General features: G+C 49.9%; 1 protein-coding gene across 3 annotated transcripts in view; it reads left to right on the top strand.

Annotated features, from left to right (window-relative positions):
• The window catches only part of LOC135203172 (phosphatidylinositol N-acetylglucosaminyltransferase subunit C-like), a 67,409-nt gene that overhangs the window by 31,268 nt on the left and 20,108 nt on the right, over nucleotides 1-16,033 (top strand). For all 3 annotated transcript variants that reach the window (XR_010311877.1, XM_064232869.1, XM_064232868.1), the window contains exons 5-6: nucleotides 4,922-5,069; nucleotides 12,455-12,624. Coding sequence is in view for 2 of the 3 variants with exons in the window: in XM_064232869.1 (XP_064088939.1) it covers nucleotides 4,922-5,069; nucleotides 12,455-12,624 (318 nt within the window). In the remaining variant the exon portion in view is untranslated. The remainder of the gene's footprint in view (nucleotides 1-4,921; nucleotides 5,070-12,454; nucleotides 12,625-16,033) is intronic.

The raw sequence follows: 16,033 nt of genomic DNA, 5'->3' as shown, positions 1-16,033 counted from the left end.
GAGAGGGCTGTCGCTGTTCCCCCTTCTTAGGAGGAAGGAATTGGCTCTCCCGGTTAATGCTCCGTTTTTCGAAGGGCTTAACGTCCCACTCTGCAAGATGCTGTGACTTCGCGAGATCCAGAGGAACTTGCCAGATGGTTACGGGCGCTGATTTCGTCAGCACAATGACCTCGGGGAAGGATCGCCGCTCCCAGCCAAGAGCCCACGTCTCGGCTCGAGGGCGTTTTGGGGCCAGAGAGGGAACCCAAATCGACGTGGTCGGCCGCGATCGGAGCTTGCCCGACTGTGTTGAACCAGGTAGTCTCTCGTCTCCGGACAAGAAGGCTCTCAGTCTGGACGGTCGAACAAGCTACTTCACCTCCTCTACTGCGACAGAGGCGTTTATACGTGTCTTCGGACACCGTATTTAAACTACCCCTTCGGTCCTCCTGAGGTTTCGACCTCGACGAGGACTGGCAAAATGAGTCGGAGCGGTATCGGCTCTCTACTGTCAGGTGTCGATCAACCCACCCAGACGACGTCAACGTGGCGGCAGACCACTTACCTACAGTTATGAGTTCGTAACCCTCCTCGGGGAAAACGTTTTCTGCCTGACGATACGTTTTCCCAGGCTCTGAGAGGCCATCGCCGTAAGGCGATGGCTGCTCCTTTTCTTCTCATGCTAGATCTCGATTTCTACGGGAATCGAGAGGAACCACCAGCCCGATATCATCTGACGAATTCCCCCCGGTGGGGGTTTCGCAGAGTGGCTTAGAATTCTACGGAATTTCTAGCGCACTCAGAGTGTTCGAGTTTTTTACGATCTCCAAGAACACTCAGGCGACCACGTCCAAAGTGAGCGAGAATCCCCCGATAATTGTTACACGATAATCGGGAACCCCTCGCTTATGCTCGAATTCCTGTAATTTCTAGCAGTTGGAAGAAGACTGCTGCTGAAAGAAGAGTATCTCACAGTAGGCGCTTAACCTGGAATAGAGAAGAACGGACGGAACTTCCAGTTTGGCTTGAACTATCGTCTTCGGTATCTGTTCACCATTGAAGCTTTCCTTTGGGAAAGACTTCTCCTTCACTCTCTTGACTAGAGAACGAAGGCGGTCGATCTCCAATCCTTATTCTCATTCCTCGAGAAAAGGGAAAAGGAATTTAGGATGAGGGGTCGTGGTACGAAAACCTACAAATATACTACGTATATTACCCTCGCGACATGATTCTTTAACAGTTGAATTGTCCGTGGGGTAGGCGCATACCGTAGTTAACTCTTACGGTTTTGTGACGAGACGAATTGTATCTTAATTGAACTGCAAACTCGGGGTTGCCCTGCAACCTCCCAGGCAGTTATCAGTTTCGATTTTAAGATACTTGGTATTGTCATGACAACACCAAATCAGCCTTTTTAATTTACCGAAACTCCGTTTCGTTAAATATAATTGCTCGAGCGTATTCTTTATGCTCGATGGTTCTAGCCGAAAACGCATTCCTTCTTGGAATAATGGAGTTACCTGTCAACTCAGGATGACGAGTCACCGAGAGCTACTGCGTATTGAAACTGCCTGATAGCGGCTCAGTATCAGCTAGGTCTCGGAGATGCACGGTCGGTTACGTCTCTCTCTCCCCTGGTTGGATTGACTACGAACCGTATCTCTGCCCCAACAATCAGGACTTAGGTCTCTGATTAACGGGGATTCTCGCAATAATGAAGGACCATCTACTGCTGTGACGCTCGATTTCATCGCCTTCGACATTGCGAGAATTTTCAACAGAGATATCTCTTGGAAACTCTTTCATCTTTCTGTTTACCGCACGGTAACAGAAGTCGTACTAGTCAACCGCTTTGCATCGCACTGCGATAATGCGAATGATTTTTGCAGACATCTGAGTTTTGTCTTCAAAATATCTCGTATTCGTAGGTGTGCAATTTCATTGCTCGCCCCGAATTAACAGATATGTCAGAAAGATCGCCTACTCTCCCGACCTGACAGCTCTACTTCCAAAGTTTTTCAGCCCATGAAGAAGCAGTTCTTCAGGCAGTAGTTTCCCTGTCTTCATTACTGGAAGCGCTCGCTTTTGTTTTATTGCAAACTACGAATCCTCACCGGACAGCAATCAATACGGTTAGCGTTCTCAGTCTTTGTAGACAGGTCAGAATCTTGAGATCCTTCTCTTCGGTTCAGCTGTGAAGACGTAGGTTGCATTTCTGTACACCTTCGTCTTCAACGTCACATAGTGTTGTTTCTCCTTGTTACCCGAGAATCAAACTATACTATGAGCTATCTTGCCATCAAAGGACCTCGGTTCTCTAGAAGGCAATTGACTTTCGCCTGTTGGGCATGCCTTAAAGAGAGGTCCATCACCTTGCCTTCTGGCATCGGTGACGAACAAATTATTTGTTTTAGTCTCTTGGCATAACCCTTTTTAAGGCGAAGGTCACGTGACTTGCTCGGGGTGCTTGGACAACTTGCCTCCTACCGAACGCAGTCAGGTAGGCAGCTGTCAGAGCGCCCAAGTCTGGTTAGAACTTCGCTGTGGACTTAGTTCGGTTGTTCCATCCAATCAATCTTTTCTTCGTCCTAACGGGCTTGTCACAGTACCCATACCATCGCACACAACATGAGTGTCGGTGTCCTATCACTACCGAGAACAACAAACTTCGCTGCAGACGGATAGACCAGTATGGGTACAGGACATCACCGAGTCGAGAAGAGGGATAGGTACATACGACAATTCCTTCTTTTCTTTCCTCTGAGGTAATTGCATGACTTTGCCTGCGAAGTCAAGCATCCAGGGGATGGGGATTCGTGACGCTCGATTTCGTACCGAATTCGTAGCGAAGACTCTGACCCTTCGGTGCCTGACGATCGGTTAGAGTCCTTCACAGGCCCCTCCCTAATGGACTTCACCGCCTTCGATGCGAAGGAGATGCTGCTTTGTCCGTGAAGCACGATCGCGCTTTCTGAAGAAACTCGAATCCCAGGCGGAGTTTGAAGACTCTTCGTCAGCACCAAGATGACCTAGAAGTACACTCCCTCGAGTTTACACAAGAACTTGCTCCGTGGCGCAGGCTGAAGGCAGGGGTCTGGTACACCAGACCACTGGGCGCACTTACCTTCCTACCTTTTTTGGATATTGCCCACAGGTCTTGGATCGTTTTCCTTAGGGCCCCGTGGTGGCTGCTCAACACGTTGTGTAGCTAACCCAGACCCTAGCAGGCTGAACAGCATCGAGTCCTGGTGTGGACTATATGAATAGATAGAATGAGAAAGTGACTGGCTTCTCTTTCTATCTTTTTCTACCCCTCTACCTGTGGGTATAGGGATACGGGTCATTACCCTTTCTGGATAAGGACGAGATGGCCGGTGAGCTATATGACAGAAGCCCCCATCCCTATCCTTTCACTAGGGATAGGAGCGAATATCCACCACTTCCTTCTACAAGGGGGGGAAGTGGATGCCTACAAGAGTCAAACCCATGACTTTATATTTGCTCCTGTACAGGAACACGTTCTTGCATTGCTGGTACGAAGAGATGCGCATGCCCCCTCTCTTAGTACTCGGTCCAGAGGTCTGGACCATTGATCCTGCGGTGCACACCCCGATCAATCGGACAGAGGCTTGGATCCCTCCCTCGCTCTTACGCCACCAGGGAGGCTCCAAGGTTGGGCGAACACCAGTCTGTTCACAAAAGACTCGATTCCACCCACCAAGAAGTGAGTCTTCCTATTGTAAAAGGACCGAAGGTTTGTATGCCGTGTCGGAACAAATGACAATTTGTCCAAAATTGCATTTTTTGTTTTTTCCTAACTATACAAACCTGAGGTCCTTTTACACATAGCCCCACCTCATGCCACCCCTCACTCTGCAGGTTTTTGCTTGGGCCAAAAGCAAAAGTGATTTGTTTACCTACCAGTCGCGCGCGCGCGGCCTGTCGGACAAGCCAGTTAACTACCGAACCCCTTGTTCGAAGCTTACGACCTATCCAGCTGCCGCTAGTACCTTCCTATTGTAAAAGGACCTCAGGTTTGTATAGTTAGGAAAAATGCAATTTTGGACAAATTGTCATTTTGGAAAATTATGTAGTGTGCGTAGTGGTTTTGAGTTACGGTTGTTGTGACGAGTTCGGGGATAACTCGTAACAATCCTTAGTTCTAACATATGGTTAGGATCAGGTGGTCGGGATTGGTTGTGTGCTCCTTCATAAGGTGTATTGTCATATAAGTGGATCAGCACCCATGACAAAGTCCTTTTAGGCTCTGCCGAGTAAGCGGATAAGACCCCATCGGCAGACCCACAAGAACTCTTGGCCATAGATCATATATCTCGCTAAAGTTTCTTGAGGTGATGCAGACTACTGGCGAACACCCACGAAGTCTACCACCTATCAGGTAGGAACCAAGGTTTTATTTATACCTACAACATATGTTGTTTACCTGTCTATTCCATATAGTAGCTGTCTCTTACCCCCTCCACCGAAGGGTGCCAATCAGCTATGTATATATCTGGACAGGTAAGTTGATTGTATGAAAATGATATTGTTATGTTACAAAAATAAATTTCATACATACTTACCTGGCAGAATATATACAATTAAAGGCCCAGCCTCCCCGCAGGAGACAGGGGGAAGAGAGAAAATATGATAGAAAACGGGGATGGTTCCTAGTCCTGCCGCCCAGGGCAGGCCGGTAGATCACCTGACTACCTGTAGCGAGTGGCGCGAAATTTGAATTTCTGTCGGGGACGACGGAGTCTTAGCTATGTATATATCTGCCAGGTAAGTATGTATGAAACTTTATTGTAACATAACAATATCATTTTTGGAGCAGACGAGTACCTTAAAACCAGATCGCTGATAACCAAGTTCGCGATAACCGGGACTGCCTGTATTTCAGTTAGTATTTTTGCTTTGTATCACTTATCATGTTTTCCAGAGTGAATCCTACTGTGTCACATAACTTGGGAGTGTTTGCATCTGTGTGTTTGGCATCCAGACTTGGGAAAGACCAGGATGTCTTCACCTTGATCACCGTTGCAGTAATGCTTTTTGCCCTCTTCCCAGTATTCCGGAGGTATTGTAGGGTGAGTGATGAGATGTTTTGTATTTGGAACTGTTTCTGAAATTTTTCCACATGGGCAAACCCCTCTTGTTTCTCAAGTACTTTGGGAAATCTCAGCAATAATATGTATACATAATCAAAAATCACAGTACATACTTAAATAAGTCTGTAAATGCACTGGTTGTAAGGAAATAAATTTTGAAGTTTTTGTAGTTGCTTTTCTAGATTTTTTTTTATTTAATTCTGATGACTATGAATTAAGTTTGTCTTATGGTGATTGGTGTGATTAAACATGCAGAAATGAAGGATAGGTGATAAAACAAAAATTGTTCCGATACGTATACAAACCCCGGTCCTTTAACAATAGGAAGGTACTTAGCGGCAGCTGAACCGTTTGTAAGCTTCGAACAAGGGGGTTCGGTAGTTAACTTCTTGTCCGGCAGTTGGCGGTCAGCTCGACGGCAAGGAGAGGAGTCACTTTGCTTTCGGCCGCGCTGGTGGATAGACGTGCTGCTCGCCTCTCTGCCCGCTTTCAAGTCGTATGCTTGGTGTTCTTCCCACCGTGAAGGCTTTTCTCTTTTTCTCTCACTTAGTGTGCATGTGCAAAGCTTACGTAAGTATGTGTCTGTCTTTTGTATATTCATACGCAAGTGATAGTGAATTATTATGGATTCCCGAGAGCCGGAGAGACCCCCTCGCCCCCCTCATCAGCCGCAGATTGTGCCCTGGTGTGGAGGGCTGTAAGTGTGGGGCCTTTCGGACCTCTGTAGAGGTAGACCCTCATGAATTTTGCACTCGGTGCCGAGGGCGAGAATGCTCTCGCACCGAGCCATGTGATGTTTGTATTGTATGGTCGGAGGAGCAGTGGGAGCGCTATGGAGGGAGGAAGAAACCACGTAAGCCGGCCAGTCATCGGAGGGTTCTCCAGTTACTCCCTTGGTCACGGACATGTCTTCTTCCTTTCTCCCTCCATCTCAGCTCCCTCAAATGGCTCCTTCCCCTTCGAGGGGGGGTATCTCGCTCCTTCTCCTCTCTCGATCAGTCGAGTGTGGAGTATGGGGCTAGGTACCCTGATGTTCAGTTGTATTCGGGGTCGTCTGTTCGCTCGGGGTGGGAACTGTCCCCCCCTGGGCGAGGGGAAACCCCCCCACTTACTAACCCGACTGTGCTTCCTTCCTCAGATCTGCTTGCCACGGGGAACGATCTTGGCCGGGCCTGGTACTCGCTGGGGCTCCAGGGGACACCGAGTGTTCAGGGGCTCCTGAGTCATCTGGCGAGAGGGGCCAGGCTGGTAACTCAGGGCCCAAGCACCACAACAACCACGACAGTATCCACGCCTGGCTATGCTGCTCCACCGCACCTGGTTTACACCCAGCACGTTGCCATGGTTACCCCAACAGCTGCTGTTCAGTCGCCACTGCCGGAGGTGAAGAGGTAGGTATACTATGACGCCGCCTCCTGGTTTTGCCGCTCTTGCTCCAGCCCCTGACTTACGGTGTCCCAAGAGCTTTCCCCTGGACCTGCCTCCAGTACAGAGGATGCCGCTGGTTCCTGCCCCGCCTCCTGTTCCTGAGATTGCTGCCGCTCCAGTTCCAGTACCAGTTCCTGCCGCTGTTGTTCCTGCCCATGGTGTTGCTGCCCCCACCCCAGATCCTTCTGGACAGGTGTAGTCGGGCCCTGTTGCTTCAGCAACTGCCCCGGCTCTGTCCTGGATGGAAGACCTGACGGTGGTCCTGAGGAAGCTGACGAAGAAGAAGAAGAGGAGGAGGAAGGTGTCGTCGTCGTCGTCTTCATCATCGTCTGCCGCCGCTTCCCCTTCATCTTCTAAGGCCCTGCAGCCGAAGAAGAAGGTAGCCTCCTCCCCCCCTAAGAAGGCTCGCTCTGAGACTTCTAAGGGTCCGTCCCACTCCGGTGGGATGGTTGGGACTTCCGCTGGTCCTCCTGTTCCTTCGGGAACGGGGCCCATCTCTCCTTCCACAAGGAAGAAGAAGACGGGGACCGGAGGAGCGCCGGCTAACACCGGTACCTCCTCTCCTGGTGCCAGGTACCGTCTCGGCCTCTTGTTCGCGAGAGGTACTGAGTGTACGGTCCCCTGCGGGTGACCATGCAGCCAAGACCCAGGCAACCGAGTCCGCTCAGTGCCAGGATCCAGGCACAGAGCGAAAGACTGGCGGGAGTCGCCCAGGTGACTCCCACCAGGCCAGCGATCGCTCTCGTCGCGATCCGCTGGTACCCAGGGTTGATGCGACGGTCCCAGACCGGCTGCGGGCTGAGGCGAGGAAGCGGTCCCCTCGGTTGCCTGGACCAACCTCAGCTGGTCCAAGCGGCGTGATGTGCCGTGAGGACAGGCCTCACTCCCACCGTGACAGCGGACTCTGCATGTCCCCTGATCGCTGCTCCTACCGGGACCGGGCGGAGAGGGGGACCAGCAGCAGCTCTTCTTTCTGACGCTCGGGACCGTTGCTGCTGTTCTCGGTCCAGCCGCTCGACCAGGCCGGCAGCTCGATCGCCACTGCAGGTTGGCGAGGGGGGAGCGTCAGGTCTACCTCTCCTATCCTTTCAATTTCCTCGGGCTACACCGGGAAGAGCGAGGCGATCAGGAGTGATCGCGAGGGGCACAATCCCACCACGACGCCCTACGAACCTGGCACGGTCCTGGGACTGACCAGATCGTACGCACAAGTGGCAGGAGGAGACCATGAGGGGTCTGTTGTGGTTCCTCCTGTGGAAGGAGGAGGGTCTCGGAAGGTGTTCTCGCTGGATGGGCTTGACGGTCCGTCTCCGCAGGATGCAGTCACTCCTGAGATCCAGAGGTCGTTCGTTGAGGTGATTGCGCTGATTCGTCAGCACAACAACCTCGGTGAAGGGTCGCCGCTCCCACCTTCTGAGCCTACATCTGGTTTGGAGTCGTTCTGGGGACCCAAAAAGGAACCCAGGACGACGGTGGGTCTGCCGCAATCAGCCTTGGCTGACAGTGTGCTGAGCCAGGTGGACACGCTTGTCTCCAGACAGGAGGGTTCGCTTCGGTCCAGCAGGTCGTCCAAGCTCCTTCCCCCACCTCTACCACGACAGAGGCACTTTTACGTGCCATCAGAGGACCCTCTGCCGCCCAAACAGGTTAACCCGGAGCTAGCTAGGCTAACTCCGGGGGTGTCTCTGCAGCAGCTCCTGTCGGAGAACCTCTGGTTCTTGCAGCAAGAGGCACTTGCCATGGAATCTACCGCTATGGCAGCATTCCAAGCAGTCTCCTGGATAGACCTGTGGTCCCTCACAGTGTCTAAAACTACGGCCTCCTCGGGAAACATTACTTCTGAAGGGGACCCGGCTTTTGTGAGACTGTGCCAGTCTGGAGGTAGGGCTATCTCCTACCTGGCCCACCAGACAGCTAACCTGTGGGCCAACCTGGTTCTGAGGCGTAGGGTTGCTGTCCTCACTCGAGTGACCAGGGCGGCTGGGCGAGAGGCGGCCTTGGGTCTTCGCAACGGACCGGTGCGGAGTTCCTCCTCTCTCTTCCCCAGAGAGATGGTGGACGCTGCGGTGGAACAACGGCGCATGGATGAAAGTGACCGTTTAGTCCACCAGGCAGTCTTGAAGGTGGCTGGGCAACCTCGAACGACTGCGGCTAAGCCCAAGAGTTTAGCTAGCGCTTCCTCTGCGGCTAAGACGATCGCTTTGTCGAAGCCGAGAGGAAAGACTGCCTTCGACTTCGACAGTAAGGAGTGACCATAACCAGCCCTCCTCCCAGTCCTCCTCCTCTCGAGGAGGAACCGGGAAGAAGAAGTCGAAGAGAGGAGGGAAACGCTAGGGCCGGCCTTCCCCCTCACCTGCTGCCGGAAGTAGGGGTGTGCCTAGCGAGCCATTGGGCAACATGGCAGCGCTACGGAATGGAGACCTGGATAGTGAACATCCTTCGGGAGGGATATTTACTACCCTTCGAGTCTCGGCTACCCCTCACCTCCAACCTGGTCCATCATCAGACGTACGTTCCTGGTTCGGCCAAGGACGTGGCACTTCGGCAGGAAGTAGAAGCCATGCTGAGCAAACGAGCTTGGGAGATTGAATGGGATCAGTTGCCGGGCTTCTACAGTCGACTTTTCCTGGTGGAGAAGTCCTTGGGGGGCTGGCGCCCGGTGATAGGTCTCTCTCCCTTGAACCCGATTCGTTTGCCAGACTCGGTTCACGATGGAAACAGCACGGTCAGTGCTCGATTCCATCAGGGAGAATGACTTCATGCTTTCTGTGGATCTGAAGGACGCATATTTTCAGATACCCATCCATCAATCCTGGTGTCGGCTTGGGCCCACTCGGTAGGGATATGTCTTCTGAGGTATCTCGACAAGACGATTGGTTAGTCCTGGCGAGCTCCCCCTCACAGTTGCTACAGGACAGAGATTGACTCCTCGAATTCTGCTGCGATCTGGGGATCGTAGGGAATTGCGAGAAGTCAGATCTCGAGCCCAAGTAGAGGATGAAGTACCTGGGCATGCTGATCGATATGGTAGCAGGGCGAGTCTTCCCCACAGATTCGCGGATCAGCAGGTTCAGGGAGGCAGCAAGACGGTTCCTGTCCCTACAGGAGCAGCCAGCTCAGCAGTGGCAGGTCGTGATCCCCCTGTCATCTCTCGAGAAGCTAGTCCCTCACGGGCGTCTTCACCTGCGGTCTCTTCAATGGAGACTAAAGGAGTGTTGGTCACAGGCAAGAGACCCACCTTTCTTCCCCGTGTCTCTCACGGAGGAGGTGAGGCAGGACCTAGCCTGGTGGCTGGACGACAGGAACCTCGTAAGAGGAGTGCCTCTTCGCACACACACACACACACACACACACACACACACACACACACACACACACACACCCCCCGGAGATGTTGCTGTTTTCAGATGCATCGATCGAGGGATGAGGCGCACACCTGGAGGAGTTGCTGGCTGCAGGTGTGTGGAACCATCATGACAAGCACCTTCACATCAACGTCCTGGAGCTCAAGGCAGTGTTTCTCGCTCTCCAAGAGTTTCAAGATCGTCTGGTGGGATACTCAGTGGTGTTGATGAGCGATAACACCACGGTAGTGGCGTACGTCAACAAACAAGGGGCCTAGTGTCCCTCTAGTTGCATCAGTTGACGTTGCAAGTGCACGAGTGGGCCAAGGCGCACACTGCAGAGCTGTCAGCCTGCAACATTCCAGGCAAGAGGAATGTGGTGGCAGACATCAGGTGATAGGAACCGAGTGGTCCCTTCACCCAGACATGGCGGAAAGGCTCTTCAACCTGTGGGGGCGTCCAGTCATGGATCTGTTCGCCACCCGGCACAACAGAAAACTCCAGGTTTTCTACTCGGCTGTGCCGGACCCTTGGGCAGCTGCAGAGGATGCTGGCTGTTATCCACCATCTCTTGCGAGCGAGAGGCTTTTCTCGCAACGCAGCAACAGAGATGCCTGGGTACCTCAGACAGTCCTCTGCAGTTGTATACCAGGGAAAGTGGTCCGTCTTCTATGGTTGGTGTCGTGGACTGGGGGTCTTTCCTCTCAGAGCCACTATTCAGCAGGTAGCGGATTTCCTCGTTTTCCTTTGCCGAGAGAAGCTCCTCTCCGTCTCCGCAGTTAAACGATACAGAGCCACCCTGGCCCTAGTCCTTAAACTGCAAGGAGTGGATATCTCCTCCTCCTTCGAGATCTCCCTCCTTATGAAGAGCTTCGAGAGGTCTTGCCCACCCAGGAAACTCGGGCCCCAGGGGTGGGATGGGACTCTCGTCCTTAGGAGTTTGACTCGAAGACCCTTCGAGCCACTCCGAGAGTCGTCAGACAGGGATCTGACCCTCAAGACCCTCTTCCTGCTGGCCCTGGCATCGGCGAAGAGAGTAGGAGAATTTCATGGTCTTTCCTTCAACGTTAAGCATTCCAGGGGATGGGGATCCGTGACACTCGATTTCATCCCGAACTTTCTAGCGAAGACTCAGAATCCTTCGGTCCCTGACGACCGGTTCGAGTCTTTCATGATCCCCTCCCTGAAGGACTTCACCGATAATGATGCGGATGAGATGCTGCTTTGTCCTGTGTGGGCGCTACGGCGCTATCTAAAGAGAACTCGACACCTCAGGCCTGAATGTCGATGGCTCTTTGTTAGCACCGCGGTTACCAAGAAAGAAGTTTCCAAGAACACACTTTCTTTCTGGCTGTGTGAGGTGATCAGGAGGGCGTACAACGCGGATGGTAGTGACGACACCCGTACCCTTTGTCCGAGAGCTCATGAAGACAGAGGTATTGGTCCAACCCTTGCGTTCCGCAAGAACTTCTCCATGGCGCAGGTTCTGAAGGCAGGGGTTTGGGCCAACCAGACCACCTTTACTTCCTTTACCTTCGGGATATTACCCACAGGTCCTTGGACACCTTTTCCTTGGGACCCGTGATGGCTGCTCAATAAGTTGTGTAGCCTACCCAGCACCCGAGCGGACAGAACAGCATCGCATCCTTGTGTGACTGCATGAATGGATGAGTGAAAGAGAGTGTGACTGGCTACTCTTATTCCTTCGTTCTTCCTCCTCTACCTGTGGGCAGAGGGCTGCGGTCGTCACTACGCTGAACAGGAAGCAGATGCAGGTAAGCTACACGACTGAGCTCCATCCTATCCCTTTCAGTAGGGATAGGAGTGTTTATCCACCACTCCCCAACAAGGGGGGGAGTGGAAACCAACAAGAGACAAACCCATGACTTCATTTTGGCTCTTGAAGTAGGAACTAGTTCTTGTGTATTTGCTATTTATAAGAGGTATCCTTGCCTCCCTCTTATAAATTTGGTCCAGAGGTCTGATCACTGATCCTGCGGTGCACACCCCGATCAGCTGGGCAGAGGCTAGGATCCTTCCCTTTGCTCTTACGACCAAGTAGGGAACCAAGGTAGGACGAACACCAGTCTGTTCATAAGACTCAGATTCCACCCACCAATAAGTGAGTCTTCCTATTGTTAAAGGACAGAGGGTTTGTATACGTACCAGAACAAATAACAATTTGTCGAAAATTGTATTTTTCCTAACTATACAAACCTGAGGTCCTTTGCATATAGTCCCACCTCATGCCACCCCTCACTCTGCGTTTTCCTGGGCCTAAAGCAAAGTGACTCCTCTCCGCCAACTGCAGGACAAGCAGTTAACTACCGAACCCCCTTGTTTGAAGCTTACGACCGGTTCAGCTGCCGCTAAGTACCTTCCTATTGTTAAAGGACCTCAGGTTTGTATAGTTAGGAAAAATACAATTTTCGACATTGTTATTTCAATATAAAAATGTCATGTTCTTGAACATTTTGCTATGTGGCTGTTGAATAATACAAGTGAAAACTTAGTGCATAGACTGTAAAATTATAATTTGTATAATAGCTATGTATATGATAGTATTTTTTTAAGTGTTATCTTCTATTTCAGGTGAAACTTGGAATGACAATAGACCTTCTATTAACCACTTCAGTGATAGCAGTTACAACAGTTGGGCTGTATTGTTTTGCATCTCATCTAATGTGCTTATTTGTTGGTGCATTAGTTATCTGCAATGGCATCATTCCCTCATTATATGTTTACCTTCAGCATTATAAACAGTAAGTTAGGTTGCTGCTTCTTGTAGGTGGTTCAGCTTAGCTAATTAAGCAAATTGTTTAGCTTGTAAAAATCTGGTACTTTTCCTTTAGATATAGGGTTACTGAAAGAGTCTATAACTAAATTGAATCTTGAATCTTTGAAAGCTGATGGCAAAGTATCAATATTATTACATGTGTATTCTCATCATAAATATTCATATTATATATTAGTGTTCAAACAAAGTAGAAACCATAGCTTCTTAAGTTACTGTTTTACCAGGCATGCTAGATAAGACCAAGTTTAAAATTTATTTCATATTGCATTATTAGCGGTGTTTATCCTCATGGTGGCTAAATTCAGTGGGAATATCTTTCTGGTGCTATATATTCTGCTTGATGCACATGGAGTGATGGTTTATAGCTGTATCCTCTTGCTTCTTTTCTTATCTCATTCTTCTTAAGTGAATGATACCAGCAGTTGGATTCGTTTTACTTAATTACATTTGCTTTCATAATTTCAGTTTTATTACACGTTCAGTGTAGCATTTTATGCTCACTGTAGCCTTTTTTGCAATATTTTTCAAAATTGCCAGTATTGATATACTGTATGTGCTTCTACCATTAGTAGCTTTTTAGTGTAGTGTTATTTTCATTAAATCTATTGTTCATTATTTATTGAAACAATGTACCCTCCATAATTCATCATTATTGGCTATTAGTTACTTTGCATTCTTCCAATTTTAGTGTTTGTATCATGCACTAACTAATGTTAAGGATCTATGGGCAACGTCTTCTAAATAAAAGGAAGTGAAAGTCGATTTGGCGTTTCCAAACACCAGCTTTCAGAATTCTCTCCACAGACATATTCTTCTTGAATGCCAAAGAAGCACTCAAGCCTCTAATGTCATGAGCCCTAGCCCTCTCCTGGCTATCTGACCCCCTGTCTTCTGTCATGTAGGCATTCCTGATCGTTTCTCTTGGCCAAAACGATATTGTATTCCTGGACACTTCCTTTTTGTTCCGTCCTGTACTTGCGAACAACCTCCTGCACCCCGGCCTGAGGTGCCTTGTCCTCCTTAAGTACTCTCGTTACCCTGACGGGGCACAGAAGTATCTCATCTTTGTCATGATTTACAAAATCTGCCAGAGAAGGTATGGAAAAAGAGTCAAATCTGCCGTCCACAATTGATGGGTTTTGAGTCTTGGCCACGAATTCTGGCACAAACTCGAATGCCATTGACTTCCAACCTCTCGAGTGCTTTGCAATAGATGACAGGCCATGTAGTTCCCCCACCCTTTTGGTTGAAGCTAGGGCCAATAAGAAGACTGTCTTCAGGGTCAGGCTCCTATCTATGGACTGCCCTAGTGGTTCGTAGGGGGGTTTTGTCAGACTACTCAGTACCATGGTCAAATCCCAATCTGGGGCTTTCATTTCCTTTGGTGAACATAACTGCTCAAAGCTCTTCAACATGGCCAATTCCCATGAAGATGAAATGTCCACGCCTTTCATGCGTAAGACCGAGGCTAGAGCAGCCCTGTACCCCTTCACCACAGACACAGACATATGCCTTTCTGTCCTGAGATATATCAGAAAGTCTGCTAATTGCTGAATAGTGGTACCGAGTGGAGACAAGTTCCCTCTACGACACCAATCACAGTATGCTGACCATTTTCCTTGGTATACTGCTGCCGATGTTTTCCTGATATTTCCTGCCATGTGCGCTGCTGCTTTTTGCAAAAACCCTCTCGCTCGCAAGAGATACTCGACAGTCTCCATCCGTGAAGTGATAGGGACTTCACCGACCGGTGGTACCTCTCCACGTGCGGCTGACATAGCATGTTGTTCCATAGGGGTAACTTTCTCGGCACGTCTATTAGGAGTTCCAAGAGGTCCGGAAACCATTCCGCCTTTGGCCATAACGGAGCTACCAGAGTCATTCTGAGGTTCTGAGACCGCATTACCCTGTTCAGAACCTGACGGATTAGACAAAATGGAGGAAATGCGTAGACATCCAGATTGTCCCATGGGTGTTGTAGCACATCTTCTGCTACTGCCTCTACGTCCGGGGACTACCGAACAATACACTCCCAACTTTTTGTTGTACCTGGTTGCGAATAGGTCTATGATCGGCCTTTCCCACAACCTGAGCATTCTGTCCACTACTTGTTGGTGCAAGGACCACTCCATTCCTAGGATCTGATCTCTGCGACTCAACTTGTCTGCCACTATGTTTCTTTTTCCTGGAATATATCTGGCCCTTATGTCTACTACGTTCTCTACAGCCCACTGATGAAGTTGAACTGTCATCACATGTAACTGTCGAGACACTAGACCTCCTTATTTGTTTATGTAAGCTACTACTGTGGTGTTGTCTGACATCAAAACCACTGAATGCCCCTGCACCCTCTCCCGGAATTCCTGTAGTGCTAGAAATGCTGCTTTTAGCTCCAGCATGTTTATATGGAGTTTTCTGTCCTCGCCGCTCCATTTTGCTGAAACCATCTGCTCCTCCATGTGCGCTCCCCAACCTTCTAGTGACGCATCTGAGAACAGCAGGAGATCCGGGGAGGGTTGCTGAAGGGGAACACCCACTGTCAGATTGCTGTCCTTCACCCACCACAGCAAGTCTTTCCTCACTTCTGCCGACAAGGGAATCTGCTCGTACGGGTGATCTACTATTGGTGACCAGAACTCCTTCATCCTCCATTGTAGAGATCGAAGGTGTAACCTCCCTTGTGGTACTAGCTTCTCCAAGGAAGTTAGAACTCCCAGTACTACCTGCCACTGTTTTGCTGGCTGTGTTTGTTTTTCCAGAAAGGCATTTACCACTTGTTTGCATACTCTCTGGTCTGTCAGGAATACTTTGGCTTTTATTGTGTTTATAACCATTCCCAGATACACCAGCCGTTGACTTGGATCCACCTGCGACTTCTCCTGATTTATCACAATACCTAAGCTGTGACAAAACCGTAGAAGGGTCGCCCTGTCCCTGAGTAATTTCTCTCTGGACTTTGCTATCACCAGCCAATCATCTAGATATCTTATTAGCCTGATCCCCTGAGCATGCGCCCATGTCGACACGAGAGTGAACACACTTGTAAAAACTTGAGATGTTGTCAATCCGAAGCACAGAACTTTGAACTCGAATACTTTCTCTGCAAGACTGAAGCGGAGATATTTCCTGGAAGACTGATGGACTGGAATCTGAATGTATGCGTCTTTCAAGTCGATTGTCAGCATAAAGTCCTTGATCCTGACTGCTTGTAGTAGAACCTTCTTTGGAGTTTCCATTTTGAATCTGGTTTTTCTTATAAACAGATTCAAAGTTGACAGGTCTATTACTGTCCTCCAGTCCCCACTGGCTTTGGGTACAAGGAAAATCCTGCTGTAAAACCCCTTTGACGGAATGGATACTTGTTCCACTGCCCC

This window comes from Macrobrachium nipponense, chromosome 33 (genome assembly GCF_015104395.2).
Source record: "Macrobrachium nipponense isolate FS-2020 chromosome 33, ASM1510439v2, whole genome shotgun sequence".
NCBI lineage: Eukaryota > Metazoa > Arthropoda > Malacostraca > Decapoda > Palaemonidae > Macrobrachium > Macrobrachium nipponense.
The sequence above is the reverse complement of the archived record's forward strand: the minus strand, read 5'-3'. Positions and strand labels throughout refer to the sequence as shown.